The sequence below is a fragment of the Phacochoerus africanus genome, chromosome 8 (assembly GCF_016906955.1).
Source record: "Phacochoerus africanus isolate WHEZ1 chromosome 8, ROS_Pafr_v1, whole genome shotgun sequence".
Lineage (NCBI taxonomy): Eukaryota > Metazoa > Chordata > Mammalia > Artiodactyla > Suidae > Phacochoerus > Phacochoerus africanus.
This window is the reverse complement of record NC_062551.1, coordinates 96541834-96558078: the sequence shown is the minus strand read 5'-3', so window position 1 is coordinate 96558078 and position 16245 is coordinate 96541834. Positions and strand designations below refer to the sequence as shown.

The window sequence follows — 16245 nt, the reverse complement described above, 5'->3', positions numbered from 1 at the left end:
ACAATCCTTTAGGATGCATCCTATAAAACTGTACTATCTTTAGTTATGCTTCCATGACTAAAGGCAGAACAACATATATTTTTTAATACTGCATGGCCATCACAGTCTTTAGACTCTGGAGAAAAACGCCAAAGATGAGGCTCATCTGACAATCCATAATTGGTTTTGTCAGCTCGATAAAATATCTTTTCAGAATTCTGACCCTCAGGAACCCTAAGTTCTTCTAGGAGAACCTTGCATTTCTCTCTCTGTGCCTTGAGATATAAATGTCCTGCCAGAGCTCTCACAAACACTCACCTTATCTAGACCACCTCCAAATCCTGAAAGGAAAAAAAAAGGTGGGGGGAGGAGGGAGGCTTTTTAAATTTAACTTAACCCAACTGTTATTTACTATTGAGTTTTACACTGTAATACCTGAAAAGCATGACTAAAATTCTAAAATTAGGCTATGAGATCTTTCTGCCTATATACACGTGTATGTGTGCATTATAAATATATGCCTTTACCTTTGGGTGGTATTATCAAAATTAATTTGTAAAAGTTCTACTTAATTGGCTTAAAGAAAATTAAGCACTTATCTACTTCTCAGAAATATGAAAGCAAATAACCCAAATGAATTTCAGATTAATGTGATCTGGCAAATATTCAATATTAAATTACTATCATATTAAAATTTATCAATTTAATTAACATAGAAATGCCTTTAGAGTCATCAACATTAAGCATAATACTCTTATTATACCTAGGATTACTGAAAGTCAAGTAAGTTCATATTATTTCTGTTGCAAAATTTATCAGCAAGAAAAATGATATGATGAAACCTTTAAATAAATTAAACGTAAATGAGGTAAGTGGTTTTTAGGTAAATGTGGTTTGTTTTTGGATTTTGGGTTTTTTTTTTGCCTTCTTTTAGGGCCACACCTGGGGCATATGGAAGTTCCCAGGCTAGGGATCAAATCAGAGCTGCAGCTGCTGGCCTATGTCACAGCCACAGCAATGTGGGATCTGAGCTTGCAATGAACCATCCAAAAATGAAATTAACATGTCATTTATAACAGCATCAGATCAATTGATTTTTGACAAGGGTACCAAGAATACCCAAGGGGGAAAAAACAGTCGAAGAAGTAATGCTGGAACAAATGGATATCCACATGCAAAAGAATGATGTTGGACCCTTACTTACTTCATACCTTGCCTAAAAATTAACTGAAAATAAATCAAAGACCTAAGTTAGGAGCTAAAACTATAAAATTCTTAGAAGAAAACACAGAGGTAAAGTCTCAGAAGAAAACATAGAGAGATGGTAAATGCCCTGACTGTGGATTTGGCAATGGATTCTTAGATAGACTACCAAAACAAACAGGAACTAAAGAAAAAACAGCTTGGACTTCATCAAAATTAAAAGCTTTTGTGCTTGAAAGGATACCCATCAAGAAAATGAAAAGAAAAAACCACAGAATGGGAGAAAATATTTGCAAATCATTTATCTGACAAGGGACATGACTAGAATATAAAAAGAACACTTTAAAAATGGGCAAAGGATCCACAAAAAATTTATACAAAGAAGTACAAAGAACCAATAAGCACATCAAAACATGCTTAACATTCTTAGTCATCAGAGAAATCCAAATCAAAACCACGATATGCCATTTCACACCCCCCAGGATGGTTAGAATAAAAAAATCAGATAATGGAGTTCCCATCGTGGCTCAGCAGTTAACGAACCCAAATAGCGTCCATGAGGACACAGTTTCAATCCCTGGCCTCACTCAGTGGGTTAAGGATCCCATGTTGCTGTGGCTGTGGTGTAGGCCAGCAGCTACAGCTCCAATTCGACCCCTAGCCTGGGAACCTCCATATGTGGTGGGTGAGACCCTAAAAAGACCAAAAGGAGTTCCCGTTGTGGCGCAGTGGTTAACGAATCCGACTAGGAACCATGAGGTTGCGGGTTCGGTCCCTGCCCTTGCTCAGTGGGTTAACGATCCGGCGTTGCCGTGAGCTGTGGTGTAGGTTGCAGACGCGGCTCGGATCCCACGTTGCTGTGGCTCTGGCGTAGGCCGGTGGCTACAGCTCCGATTCGACCCCTAGTCTGGGAACCTCCATATGCCGCGGGTGCGGCCCAAGAAATAGCAACAACAACAACAACAACAACAAAAGACCAAAAAAAAAAAAAAAGACCAAAAAAAAAATCAGATAAAAACAGGTATTGGCGAGGATGTGGAAAATCCAAAACTTTTATACACTGCTGGTGGGGATGTCACCCTACTTTGGTAAACAGTTTGGCAGCTCCTCAAAAGTTAAAACACAGAGTTACCAGTTGACTCAACAATTCTGCTTCCATATACATATCCAAGAAAAATGAAAACTTAGGTTCACACAAAACCTTGCACAGGAATGTTTATAGGAACATTATTCATTTATTCATAATGGGCAAGAGGTGGACATGCTCAAATGTCCATCAACTGATGAATGGGTAGAAATGAAATATGGTGTATCCATAAAGTAGACTATTCAGAAATTAAAAGGAATGAAGTATTGTGAGTTCCCACTGTGGCACAGTGGGTTAAGGATCTGCCATTGTCTCTGTAGCAGCTCAGGTTCAATTCCCCAGTCTGGCACTGTGGATTAAAAGGATCCAGCATTGCCACAGCTATGGCTCAGATTTGATCCCTGGCTGAGGAACTTTCATATGCTGTGGGTGCGGCCCTGAAAAAAGGAAAAGGAATGAAGTATTGATTCTATTAAATAGATGAAGCCTGAAAACATGAAGTGAAAAATCACAGTCACAAAAAAACACATTTTATGATTCATTTATATGGAATGTGCAAAATAGACAACCTAAAGAGACAGAAAGTAAATCAGTTCTTGGTTGGAGTGGAAGTGGGATAGTAGGGGGATGGAGGATTATAGAAAAAGGGTACTAGATTTCATTTAGAGGTGACAAAAATGCTCTAAATGTGATTGTAGTGATAGCTGCATAATTCTGTATATATACCAAAAACCAACGCACTGCACATGTTAAATGGCTGGTTGACTTATAAAGCTTGTGAATTATATTTCAATAAACCTCTCACAAAAAATTAAGAAACACTATCATCAAAAGAAATCACGGGAGTTCCTGTCATGGTTCAGTGGTTAATGAATCCGATTAGGAACCATGAGGTTGTGGGTTCGATCCCCGGCCTTGCTCAGTGGGTTAAGGATCCAGCGTTGCCGTGAGCTGTGGTGTAGGTTGCAGACGCGGCTCGGATCCCACATTGCTGTGGCTCTGGTGTAGATCAGCGGCTACAGCTCCGATTGGACCCCTAGCCTGGGAACCTCCATGTGCCGAGGGAGCGGCCCTAGAAAAGGCAAAAAGCCAAAAAAAAAAAAAAAAATTACATAATTTGGGAGTTCCCATTGTGGCACATCGAAAATGAATCCGACTATTATCCATGTTTTAAATGCCTTACAATAGCTGCCAAATACTAAAATCTCTACCAAATTGAGGAAACATGTCAAGAAACACCATACTGAACAGGAGAAGCTCTCTTCATCAGCCTCGCTCTACCTTACTCACCCATCTCACACTTCTGGTCCTTCTAAAGACCATACAGACTGATCTCCAGGACAAATACTAGCCAGGAGTAGGCTAGCTACTCTTTAGGTCACCAGTGCATTTAGGTCACCTGGTAGGAAGTTGTATGCTCACCACAGGTCAGTTGGGTCTATTCCCAAACCCATTTATACAACTGTACTTATGTGACTACAAAAAAAATTTAAATAAATGATACATTAACTGATTAAATATGAATGCATAAATACTATCCCCCTCAAATTATAAGCAAACAGCAAATAAAGATATATATCAGAAGAATGACCCTATAAGATAGAAGAAAATTTCAGAAAGAAATACTTCTTCCGGGAGTTCCCGTCATGGCGCAGTGGTTAATGAATCCGACTAAGAACCATGAGGTTGCGGGTTCGGTCCCTGCCCTTGCTCAGTGGGTTAACGATCCGGCGTTGCCGTGAGCTGTGGTGTAGGTCGCAGACTCGGCTCGGATCCCGTGCTGCTGTGGCTCTGGTGTAGGCCGGTGTCTACAGCTCCAATTCGACCCCTAGCCTGGGAACGTCCATATGCCGCAGGAGCGGCCCAAGAAATGGCAAGAAGACAAAAAAAAAAGAAAAAGAAAAGAAATACTTCTTCCTGGAAGAGAAAATGGACCTACCTCCAATCTTTTTCTTTTTTCACATCCAAACTTTAATACAGCCTATAAGACCTGGCACACCTTATCTCCCTGCATTTCCTACACCTCCCCCTCACACCCTCCAAGCTGATATCCTGCTGTTCAAAAACAGCTTGCTCTCTGTCCTCACTATAATGACCTTCTGCCTGCAAAGTTCTACCCCATATCAAAATCCTTTCTAGCAGCCTAGTTATTAACTCCCTAAAGCCAAGTTTGTCATTTCCATAAAGATGAATGTGTCCCTAAGAGTAGCATATAATAGATGATCAATGAATAAGTCAACTCTATTATATACACATTTGGAAAGAGATGTCTAGAATATTCTAAATAGTCATTATAACTAGAAGGGTGTGAAGCTATTTTTACTTTCTTCTCTGTCTGTGGTGATTTAATTTTTACAACAAGCAAACATCATTTCTACAAATGAATAAAAGTACTTTGAAAAGTAAATAAAAATATGTAGCCTGTTCCCACTGATCCTATCAGTATTATATTATCTGTGCCCAAAAAATAGTTTTATTTTATTTAAAACACTTAAAATTTAAACTATTTATTAAGGCAGTTGATATAACCCGCGGATACGGCAAATTGTTAGGCAAAATTTCTAATATTAAAGAACATAGAGGAGTTCCCGTTTTGGTGCAGCGGAAACGAATCCGACTTGGAACCATGAGATTTTGGGTTTGATCCCTGAACTCGCTCAGTGAGTTAAGGATCCGGGGTTGCTGTGCACCGTGGTGTAGGTTGTAGACGCAGCTCAGATCTGGCGTTGCTGTGGCTGTGGCATAGCCTGGCAGCTGTAGCTTCAACTAAACCCCTAGCCTGGGAATCTCCATATGCCATAGGTGCAGCCCTAAAAAGCAAAAAATAAAGTAAAATAAATAAAAAATAAAAAAATAATAAAGAACATAGAAATGTGTTAAGTTACCTGAAAGGTAAACTTTCTGCTCCTTCAACAATAAAATATTTACTCCCAGATAATTTGTGTACTCTGAAATCCTTTGCCAACATACATACAGAATAACTGTCACTGGACTTCAAATACAGTAAAACCTGTACAAAGGAACAGTGCTTGTTAGAAACTTTGTGTTCTATGGTCAAACAATGTCCCCTGTATTTAAGACACCTATGACTGTACCGCAGAAAGGCTATTTTGGACATAAATGTTATCTGAGACAGAGAGAAAAGAGAGAGGAGATATGGAAGAGAGGGGGGCAGGGAGGAGAAAGTCAAAGGAACTATTATGATGTCCCCAGTCCACTTCTGATCATACAGGAAATCTAGGTAGATTATTTATTACATCATCAGCATCTCACTACAACCTCTACTAGAACTGATACACAGAAATAACAACTCAAACATAGACACGATTTACTCTGAGGACACAGTGATTTCCAGACCATATAAATTGTCAATCAAATGATCATTTAAATTCAAGAATGTTTGGGAGTCTTTAATCCAAAAGACAGGAAGTAGAATATGAGTATACTCCTGTTCCTTTTAGCCAGCTGTCCAAGAAGAAAATGCTGTTGTTACCAGCAGTTAATTTGAATTTACTTTCAATTCTTCCTAAGAACACATATAATTTTAACTTACTGTCATACAATTCCATTTATTAACCATTACAGCAAGACAAACCTTCTGATGAAAGACAGATATGATAATAACACCTTTTTGTTTCTGCCAGCTATTCCTGGATTTATTTAGTTTGGTATCAAATACTATTTTCACAATTATATAAAACAGGTTCATTATGCAGCAAAAGTTGTGCACCAATGCAAATTTTTGGGAAAAATATTACATACTTATTTCATGTTAGAATTTTTTAGTTACTTCTGAAGTTAACTGAAGGCTATCAAATGTTGATTAAAAGAGGGATTACTCATCCAATTAACGCCATGAGTCTACATGAGCCAGAGGTGAAATCAAAGTACAGGGGGCTAAATTAAGTAAAGATAGCATGGATGTGTTAAAGCAGTGAACACCCACATACTATCTTTGGCAGTTTATTTTAGCTTGCTTAGAAAACATTAAAATTTTTCACATAGTCCAGTTTGTGTCAAAAACTGTATATAACCAGAATGAAGTCCCAACACTAACTCTGATATACTTCTTGGCCAATTCTCAAAATTGTTGGGTTCCCCCACAAAGTAGACTAGTTCTAGGTCTGATTTCCCAGGAGGTTCACAGGTACGGCATAATCCTTGAGTCATTCTGAGTAATTTAGAACTTCACTAATTTACCAACCACTGCAGTACAGACCCAACATCAGCTAACAATGGGGCTGAAGGCTCATGGATTCCGTGAGTCCTTCACTCCTTAGCCTGGTCTCCATCCGGCAGGAATGTATTCCCTGGCTACATAATGCCCTGAGAGAGTCAAAGGTGAAGGGCAGAAAGAGAATAAGGAGACATGCCGCCGCTCCATTGTCCCAAATGGGGCACAAAATTAATTATCAACATTATGCAGATACCTTACACTACAGATGAATAAAGGCTGGATAAAAGCAAACATAAGAAAGGTGAAGAGAAGTGGTTCTGCAACATACTGGCTATATGGCTTTGGGCAAGTTACATAACCTCTCCATACTTTAGCTCTCATTTCTAAAATGTACATAGTAATGTCCACTTCATAATTCTGTTGTGAGACCTGAATTAGTTAATATCTGTTACAGTACTCAGCGTATGGTAAACTCTAAATTACTTTTTAAAGATGCATGTGGGAATGAAACAGAGTAGGTATTTTTACATGGTACTTCTAAGATGTGAACATGAATCTTTTTAATAGTTTTCCTCAGTAAAGCTTAAATTTTTCTATTACGCTATAATTTTTATAAACTAGCTCTATCAAGATTAAAGTATTGACAAAAGTTATTTAATTTTATATAATGGTTTAACCAATCCCACTTAAAATACAGCAAATCCATCAAGGAGAACAGAACAGGACTGTTCTGGTTACTCATTTAACCTTTTTGCCTGCTAAAGGTAAAGGACCTTTGAGTACTACATAATTAAGTGTGGTTAATAGAAGACAGAATGTGATTTAACTTGGAAAGCTAAAAACAATGAAAACGCCTCAATTAAGACGCTTGAAAATTCAAATCTTATATGTTTTAGTATTGTTAGGTGACTAGCCATTTTTTTCAAATATAAAAGTATAACCCACAAAACTATTTAAATAATGGCAGTATGGAAAACTTGCAAACTGGGTTTGAAAGTTCCCCTAAACTGTGGACTGGGACTGCTTCTTTGACAGGCAAATCCCCACAAATACAGGTCAGTCACTCAAGAGTTTATAAATCACAGTTTGAGCTGTGACCCATTCCTAGAGGGGAGGCCAAGGGAGGGAACACACTACTTACATTACATGTCATCCTCAAAAGCACAGGGACAGAATACACATCAGCGATTGCCAGGGACCAGGGGGTTGGGGCGTTGGGGGGGACCTAAGGGGGTGATGAAACTTGATTGTAAGGATGGTATTTGTCAAAACTTGAAGAATTGTAACTAAAAAAAGTTAAATTTTACTAGTATGTGGAATTCCCACTGTGGCTCAGTGGTTTAAGAAACCAACTAGTATCTTTGAGGACGCGCGTTCAATATCTGACCTCACTCAGTGGGTTAAAGGATCAGGCATTGTCATGAGGGGCAGTGTAAGTCAAAGATGCAGATCGGATCCTGTGTTGCTGTGGCTGGGGTGCAGACTGGCAGCTGCAAATCTGATTTGATCCCTAGCCTGGGAACTTCCATATGCTATGGCTGCAGCCCTAAGAAATTAAAATTTAAAAAATTTTACTGTAAGTAAATTATATCTTCAAAACAGAGAAACAAAGTTGTAGGAAAAATTAAATTGTCTACTAAAGTAAAATTTTTGCTTGTCTTTTTTTTTTTTTTTTTTTGCTTTTTAGCATATAAAAGTTCCTAGGCCAAAGAAAATGAATCTGAGCTGCATATGCAACCTACACCACAGCTGTAATAACGCTGGATCCTTAACCCACTGCACCACAGAGGGAACATTACTTGTCTTTTAAGACAAATTATATGAAATATTTCCCTTCATGAGTTCAAATGCTGGAAAATACTAGCATAAACAAGAATAAAAATTTTCCAAACTGTGAGAAATAAAGTAAAATATCTGATTTTAAGAGACATTATGCTATTCCTGAGGTACAAAATCCCATACAAGTTGACTCAATGCCTTTGCATGGCGCTGTGTTCATTAGCCAGGCTGTGTGCTAAATGCTCTATGTGCACAACGGCCCACCTTTCAGATCAGGCGAGAGAGAAGGGAGTATAAACTGAGCTCAGGCACAAAACCCCCCAGCTGCCTCCGCCCAACAACACCTTCCAACGAGATTAGTCTCTGTGAGGATGTAGGTTGGATCCCTGGCCTTGCTCAGTGAGTCAAGGATCTGGCATTGCTGCAGCTCGACGTCCTCAACTTCCACTGTCCACCTCGGAGCTCTGGTTTTACCTCTCTCAACCCTCAATTCTACTGCACTGTTAGTACCTCTGCTATCCGGGCCCCAGCCCAACAGTTCTCAAACTGGCCAATCTTAAAACACTCAAAAACTACCAGGGAGTCCAAGAAGATTTGTTTATATGAGCTATAATCTATCAAACATTTACTGTTTTAGAAATTAAAACAGAAAATTTTGAATCATTCAAATTAAATTGTTTAAAAATAATATTAAATATGTTAGTATGTGTTAAGTAACATTTTTATAGAAAGAAACACTCAAAAACTTCACCAAAATAGAGCGGGGGTGGTACTCTTTTACATTTTTGCAAAACACTTGAAGTTCATCCTGAATAAAAGCCAGCAACATCTACTCTGCTTCTGCAGTCAATCTGCTGTGACGGTTATGGTCGTGCCGCCACATGGCCTCTGAAAGCACCAGTGTACACTCCTGAGACAGTGAGAGTAAAAGGGCAAATAGTGTCTGAGTATCACTGTGAAAACAGTTTGAGCGTGAAAGGGTGTCAAGAACCCCCAAAGCCCTGGCACCACCCTGGAAAACCACTGCTCTAGCTGTGGCCATCTCTAGTTGAGTCACTTTAGTGTCACCAGACACCCACCCATCCCCTCACTCAGACTCGGGTTTCTCTCGGCCCCTGTGCCATGGGCACCAAATGTACTGTCTTCCTCAACCCCAATAACAAAACAAAACAAAACCTCCTACTTAAACTGTTTCCTTCTCTCAAGTCAAATTTCTTGAGAAAGTTCCCACTGCCTCTACTGCCCCTCCCTTGTAATTACCAAAGTGATACAGAGACCTCTCATTTCAAAAAAATCCAAACAACAGATAAATCACCATCCACAACCCCAGCCTCTTCTCCAGAGGTAATAAACACTGTTACTTTAAAAATACCCCAAACCCATTTTGTAAACTAAATACGAGATTGAGCTTTTTATTTTCTCCTGATTTTTCCCTCTTCAAATAGTTACACCAAAAAAAAAAGTTCTGAAAGAGAGTTCTGTTTAAATCCCAATTCTTTTGGTGACTAAATTATGGATCACAGGACAAAAGCTATCACCTGGGAGATAAGATGAAGTGACATTCCTATACATAGCAAGTGCTAAACAAAATGTTAAAACCATGTTGATTTTATGGCAACATAACATAGTAATAAGAATGAGACTTTCAACTATGCCTTGTATGTAAAATCCTCACATTTCATTACCTAAATGCAGGTGAATGCTGATGACATTTGTATCACTGTGATATAGACAACAGTGTCTTCAGAGTTTATAAAATATTTGCAGCCATATTATCTCTTTAAAATTTCACCACCCATGAGGTAATTACCTTAACATTTTATAAATAAGAGAGCCAGAGTTCTTAGAGAAAAAATTACTTGCTCAAAATTACATATCCATAGAAAGATGCACACTATAAACCACAGACAGAATTTATATTTTTGGACTCAAATCCTACTCCTTTATATCATACTGAACAATACATCAAAAATGCTCACAATATAAAAATATTAGCTTCTTGCCCATTTTTACAGCTAATTTGGAAAATATAATCTCCACTCCCAAAGTTGAACAGAAAATACAAAAAAGAGTTGACTAAATTCTAAATGTCAAAAAGAATAAATCTTAGCTTCTTTATTACACAATATAATCCCTTTGGAAGTTTGCGTTTTTACTTAAAACAATTAAAATTTAATAAAACCAACATCAACACACAGATATATTATAAAATTAGAAAAATAACTTCTTAAATCCTTAATTAGGTACTACCATTACCAAAAGACCTTTATTAAAAAATAAGAAACGGGGAGTTCCTGTCGTGGCACAGCAGAAACGAATCCAACTAGGAACTATGAGGTTATGGGTTTGATCCCTGCCCTTGCTCAGTAGGTTAAGGATCGAGCATTGCCATGAGCTGTGGTGTAGGTCGCAGATGTGGCTCAGATCCCGAGTTGCTGTGACTGTGGCGAAGGCTGGCAACTCTAGCTCCGATTCCACCCTGACCTGGGAACCTCCATATGCCGTGTGTGCGGCCCTAAAAAGACAAAAGACAGGAGTTCCCGTCGTGGCGCAGTGGTTAACGAATCCGACTAGGAACCATGAGGTTGCGGGTTCGGTCCCTGCCCTTGCTCAGTGGGTTAACGATCCGGCGTTGCCGTGAGCTGTGGTGTAGGTTGCAGATGCGGCTCGGATCCCACGTTGCTGTGGCTCTGGCTTAGGCCGGTGGCTACAGCTCCGATTCAACCCCTAGCCTGGGAACCTCCATATGCCGTGGGAGCGGCCCAAGAAATAGCAACAACAACAACAACAGACAACAGACAAAAGACAAAAAAAAAAAAAAAAAAAAAAAGACAAAAGACAAAAGACAAAAAAAAAAGAAAGAAACCTGGAGTTCCCGTTGTGGCTGGCTCAGCGATAACGAACCTGACTAGTATCCATGAGGATGCAGGTTCAATGCCTGGCCTCACTCAGTGGGTTAAGGACCCGGCATTGCCGTGAGCTGTGGTATAGGTCGCAGGCACAGCTCAGATCCTGCATTGCTATGGCTGTGGTGTAGCCTGGCAGCTACAGCACCAGGTCAACCTTCACAAGCCTGGGAACCTCCATATGCCACAGGTAGGGCCCTAAAAAAAAGACAAAAAAAAAAAGAAAAGAAAAAAAACCTACTTAAATAAATGACAAAGCATTTAATTCATCATTAAGCTTACTGAAACACTTTCAAAGTCCCTATATTTTCCTACACCGAGGCAACTCCATATGAGTCCAACACATTTAAATGATTTATTATGACACACTAGATTGAATTTAAAAACTGAATGTAAATTATTTCTTATTAAGGGTTCTTAGCTAACTTCATTTCACAGATAGTAAGACAGGAAATTTCTTCAACTATAATTAAGCCAATCTTTATATCTTTATAACACACCTTGGAGTTCCCGTCACACCTCAGTGGTTAGTTAACGAATCCAACTAGGAACCATGAGGCTGCAGGTTCGATCCCTGGCCTTGCTCAGGTGGTTAAGGATCCAGCGTTGCCGTGAGCTGTGGTGGAGGTCACAGACGCGGCTCGGATCCGGAGTTGCTGTGGCTCCGGCATTGACTGGAGGCCACAGCTCTGATGAGACCCCTAGCCTGGGAACCTCCATATGCCTCAGGAGTGGCCCTAGAAAAGGCAAAAAGAAAAAAAAACAACAACAACAACAACAAAAAAAACACACCTTGACATTTTTAAATTATGGCAATTCTTCACATTTTACTCTTCCTAACTATAAAAGATATATATACTTTCTCTCAACACATCCTTATCAGAAGACCAAAAACCCATAGCAAGATATTTCTTTTTTTCTGGCTGTGCCCAATGGCAAATGAAAGTTCTAGGGCCAGGGATCAAACATGTGCCACAGCAGCACCCAAACGGCTGCACTCACAAGGCTAGATCCTTAATCTGCTGCACCACAAGGGAACTCCCATAGTGAGATATTTCAGTACTCAAGTTTGTCTAAATAGGACTGCAAAGCTGCATTACTAAGAAATATTTGAGCCTTTCTCTTACCTCTGTTTCTGTACAATGTGAATATCCCAATTTACCTGTAATAAAAATATAAAAAGTTACTTTCAGAGGATTTTGGCTTATCATAGATTAAAAAAAAAATTTGAGCTATTCTGACTATAGCTTAAATATATCTTTGAAAATCTATGCAAATAGAAGTTTCTAGAATGACCAAATATTCTAGAAGGTCCTGCTTAAAGATTCAAGATTAAATAAACCCATAAAAAAAAATTAAAAAGATGGAAAGAATTATACTTAACTGTAATAAGATGCAAAACACACATATATTTAATATGCATATATATAAATAAATGAAAATAAAATAAAAATACTTGTTCTTTTTAAATACTTCAAAGGCATTTAAAATACTTCGAAATGCCTTAAAAAGTATTTAAAAGACTCTTGGGCTCTTCCCCAAACATTTCCAGTTTAAAGGTACAGGATCATTTCAATGAAAGCAAAAATGTTCCAAATTCCTATTTATTTGAATCTATGAAGGGTCTTTTTCTTTAATAAATGAACAGATACCACCGCAGCATTAATTTAGTAACTCTCCAAACAGAGACTCATCTTCAGAATAAGCAGGCTGAACATTTATTTGGCTGCACCAACAGTAATGTTCTCTTTCCATTACTGAGATACAACACCAAAGGAAGTGCACAGTTACAGATCTCTGTCAATTTGGGTGATTAAAACATACTTTTTAAATTTTAAAAAAACCAGCTATTTTAAAGGAGAATCATTTATTAGTTTTAACAGAAACGATATTTATATTAAATACTAAAAAATTTAATTTCCCCAGTCTACACTTCTTAAATCTTATTTGTTCTAAGTTCAAATATACATCTATCTCCACCTCTTTCCCTCCACCCAAAACTATCTTTCCTCCTAACTTCCTCTCCCAGCCGAGTACTCCCATACCTACTCCACAGGGGTTGGCCCATCAGTCTGTGATTTAATGCTTAACTACAAATATATACCTTAAAGTCTACAATGATGCCACCAAAAAAATCCTAAATAATGTTTTTATATGCCTCTCAACTCTTAAGATGAAAAATAAAGTTGAAACCCACAATTTCTGATGACCTAATGATCCTAATGTGTAACACTGGCTGAAACTGAGACCAGAAAATAAGAAACCTTGGGTTCTGTAAATTTAAAAAGACAGGTAAGCAACAAATAAAAATTATATGAACACATAGATAAAATGGGTTTAATATATGTTTAGTATGTGCTACAGTTTGATAACATTTATATAATATTATTGTATCAAATTATATATTATAGTTATGTATATAATATTATATATTATCTTTTTGTTTATATATGACTGCTCAGAACACTAGTGCTTTTGGTAAATTAATTATACCTGACTCCTACGAGAAATGGTAATTAATTTAACTTAGGAATATACTGTGGAAAGGAACAGCTCAAAGAAGTCACCAAATACCTCTCAGCAAACACTTACGGAGGCTCTACTCTGCACAGGAGGAAGAAAGGAGGGGAAATACAGTATTAAGCTACAACAGAGAGTCACCTCTTTGAGAGCACATGGATATTCATTTTTGGTGGACATTCATTTTTGGTATGATGTATTCTCAGGGTAAAGGGAATTACAAAGAAATACAGAACTTTATGTAGTAGGTTTATTGTTGGTAATAGTGTTGATGAAAAAAATCTTTTTTTTTTTTTTTTTTTTGCTTTTTAGGGCCGCAGCATATGGAGGCTCCCAGGCTGAGTTGAATTGGAGCAGTAGCCACTGGCATACGCCACAGCCACAGCAACACCAGATCCGAGCCACATCTTCGACCTACACCACAGCTCACGGTAAACGCTGGATCCTTAACCCACAGAGCAAGGCCAGGGATCGAACCTGCATCCTCAAAGATACTAGTCAGATTCATTTCTACTGAGCCACAATGGGAACTCCTGAAAATTCTTGAATGATTTTGTATATATTGTAGCACTGAGCAATGAAATAAATACAGTGATATCGTTTGGAATCACGGATGGAAGGAAAGGAACATACAAACCTAACGTGAGGAGAGAAAACTGTGGGAGAGATAATACAGAGCTTCAGAAAACCGTCTACTTCCCAGCTCTGGGAGGGAGAAGCAACAGCACCCCAGTTTGCAGGGGCATACCCAAGCCATCCCCCTGAAAGGAACCAGGACTCCTTGGGAAACTGGCTGAAATCAAGGTTGGGACAGAGGAATTACAAGATGAGCTAGAACATTTCTTCGCACTAGAAAGCAATGAAGGTGCTCCTGAGTTGGAAAAATTAATACTGTAAAAATGGCCAAACTACCCAAAGCAATCTACAAATTCAATGCAATCCCTATCAAATTACCCATGACATTTTTCACAGAACTACAACAAAGAATCCAAAAATTTATATGGAACCACAAAAGACCCAGAATCGCCAAAGCAATTCTGAAGAACAAAAACCAAGCAGGAAGCATACACTTCCCAGACTTCAGGCAATATTACAAAGCCACAGTCATCAAGATAGTGTGGTACTGGTACCAAAACAGACAGACAGACCAATGGAATAGAATAGAAAACCCAGAAATAAGCCCAGACACCTATGGTCAATTAATCTTTGACAAAGGAGGCAAGAACATAAAATTGGAAAAAGATAGTCTTTTCAGCAAGCATAGCTGGGAAATCTGGACAGCTGCATGTCAATCAATGAAACTAGAACACATCCTCACACCATGTAACAAAATAAAACTCAAAAGGGCTTAAAGACTTAAATATAAGACAAGACACCATCAAACTCCTGGAAGAGAACATAGGCAAAACATTCTCTGACATCAACCTTATGAATATTTTCTCAGATCAATCTCCCAAAACAACAGAAATAAAAGCAAAAATAAACCAGTGGGACCTAATCAAACTGACAAGCTTTTACACAGCAAAGGAAATCAAAAAGAAAACAAAAAGACAACTTACGGAATGGGAGAAAATAGTTTCAAATGATGCAACTAACAAGGGCTTAATCTCTAGAATATGCAAGCAACTTGTACAACTCAACAGCAAAAAAGCCAACAACCCAATTTAAAAGTGGGCAAGGAGTTCCCGTCATGGCACAGTGGTTAACGAATCCGACTAGGAACCATGAGGTTGCGGGTTCGGTCCCTGCCCTTGCTCAGTGGGTTAACGATCTGGCGTTGCTGTGAGCTGTGGTGTAGGTTGCAGACGCGGCTCGGATCCTGCGTTGCTGTGGCTCTGGCGTAGGCCGGTGGCTACAGCTCTGATTGGACCCCTAGCCTGGGAAACCTCCATATGCCGCTGGAGCGGCCCAAGAAATGGCAAAAAAGACAAAAAATAAATAAATAAATAAAAGTGGGCAAAAGACCTGAATAGACATTTTTCCAAGTAAGATTACAGATGGCCAACAAGCACATGAAAAAATGCTCAACATCACTGATTATTAGAGAAATGCAAATCAAAACTACCATGAGATACCACCTCACACCAGTCAGAATGGCCATCATTAATAAGTCCACAAATAACAAATGCTGGAGGGGGTGTGGAAAAAAGGAAACCCTCCTGCACTGCTGATGGGAATGTAAACTGGTACAACCACTATGGAGATTAGTATGGAGATATCTCAGAAATCTATACACAGAACTATCCTACGACCCAGCAATCCCACTCCTGGGCATATATCCAGACAAACCTTTCCTTATAAAAGACATATGCACCCGCATGTTCATTGCAGCTCTATTCACAATAGCCAAGACATGGAAACAATCTAAATGTCCACTGAAAAATGATTGGATTAGGAAGATGTGGTACATACACACAATGGAATACTACTCATCCATAATAAAGAACAAAAGCATGCCATTTGCAGCAACATGGATGGAATTAGAGACTCTCATACTCAGTGAAATAAGCCAGAAAGAGAAAGACAAATCTTATATGATATCACTTATATCTGGAATCTAATATAAGGCACAAATGACCCTTTCCACAAAAAAG

The 16245-nt window shown here is 38.6% G+C and overlaps 1 protein-coding gene across 4 annotated transcripts in view; it reads right to left on the bottom strand.

The window, feature by feature from the left end:
- Positions 1 to 16245, bottom strand: part of SPIRE1 (spire type actin nucleation factor 1) — a 180378-nt gene that overhangs the window by 141906 nt on the left and 22227 nt on the right. For 3 of the 4 annotated variants that reach the window (XR_007136624.1, XM_047793645.1, XM_047793646.1), the window contains exon 2: positions 12259 to 12293. The exons of the other annotated variant lie outside the window; for it this stretch is intronic. Coding sequence is in view for 2 of the 3 variants with exons in the window: in XM_047793645.1 (XP_047649601.1) it covers positions 12259 to 12293 (35 nt within the window). In the remaining variant the exon portion in view is untranslated. The remainder of the gene's footprint in view (positions 1 to 12258; positions 12294 to 16245) is intronic. 4 annotated transcript variants of the gene reach the window in all.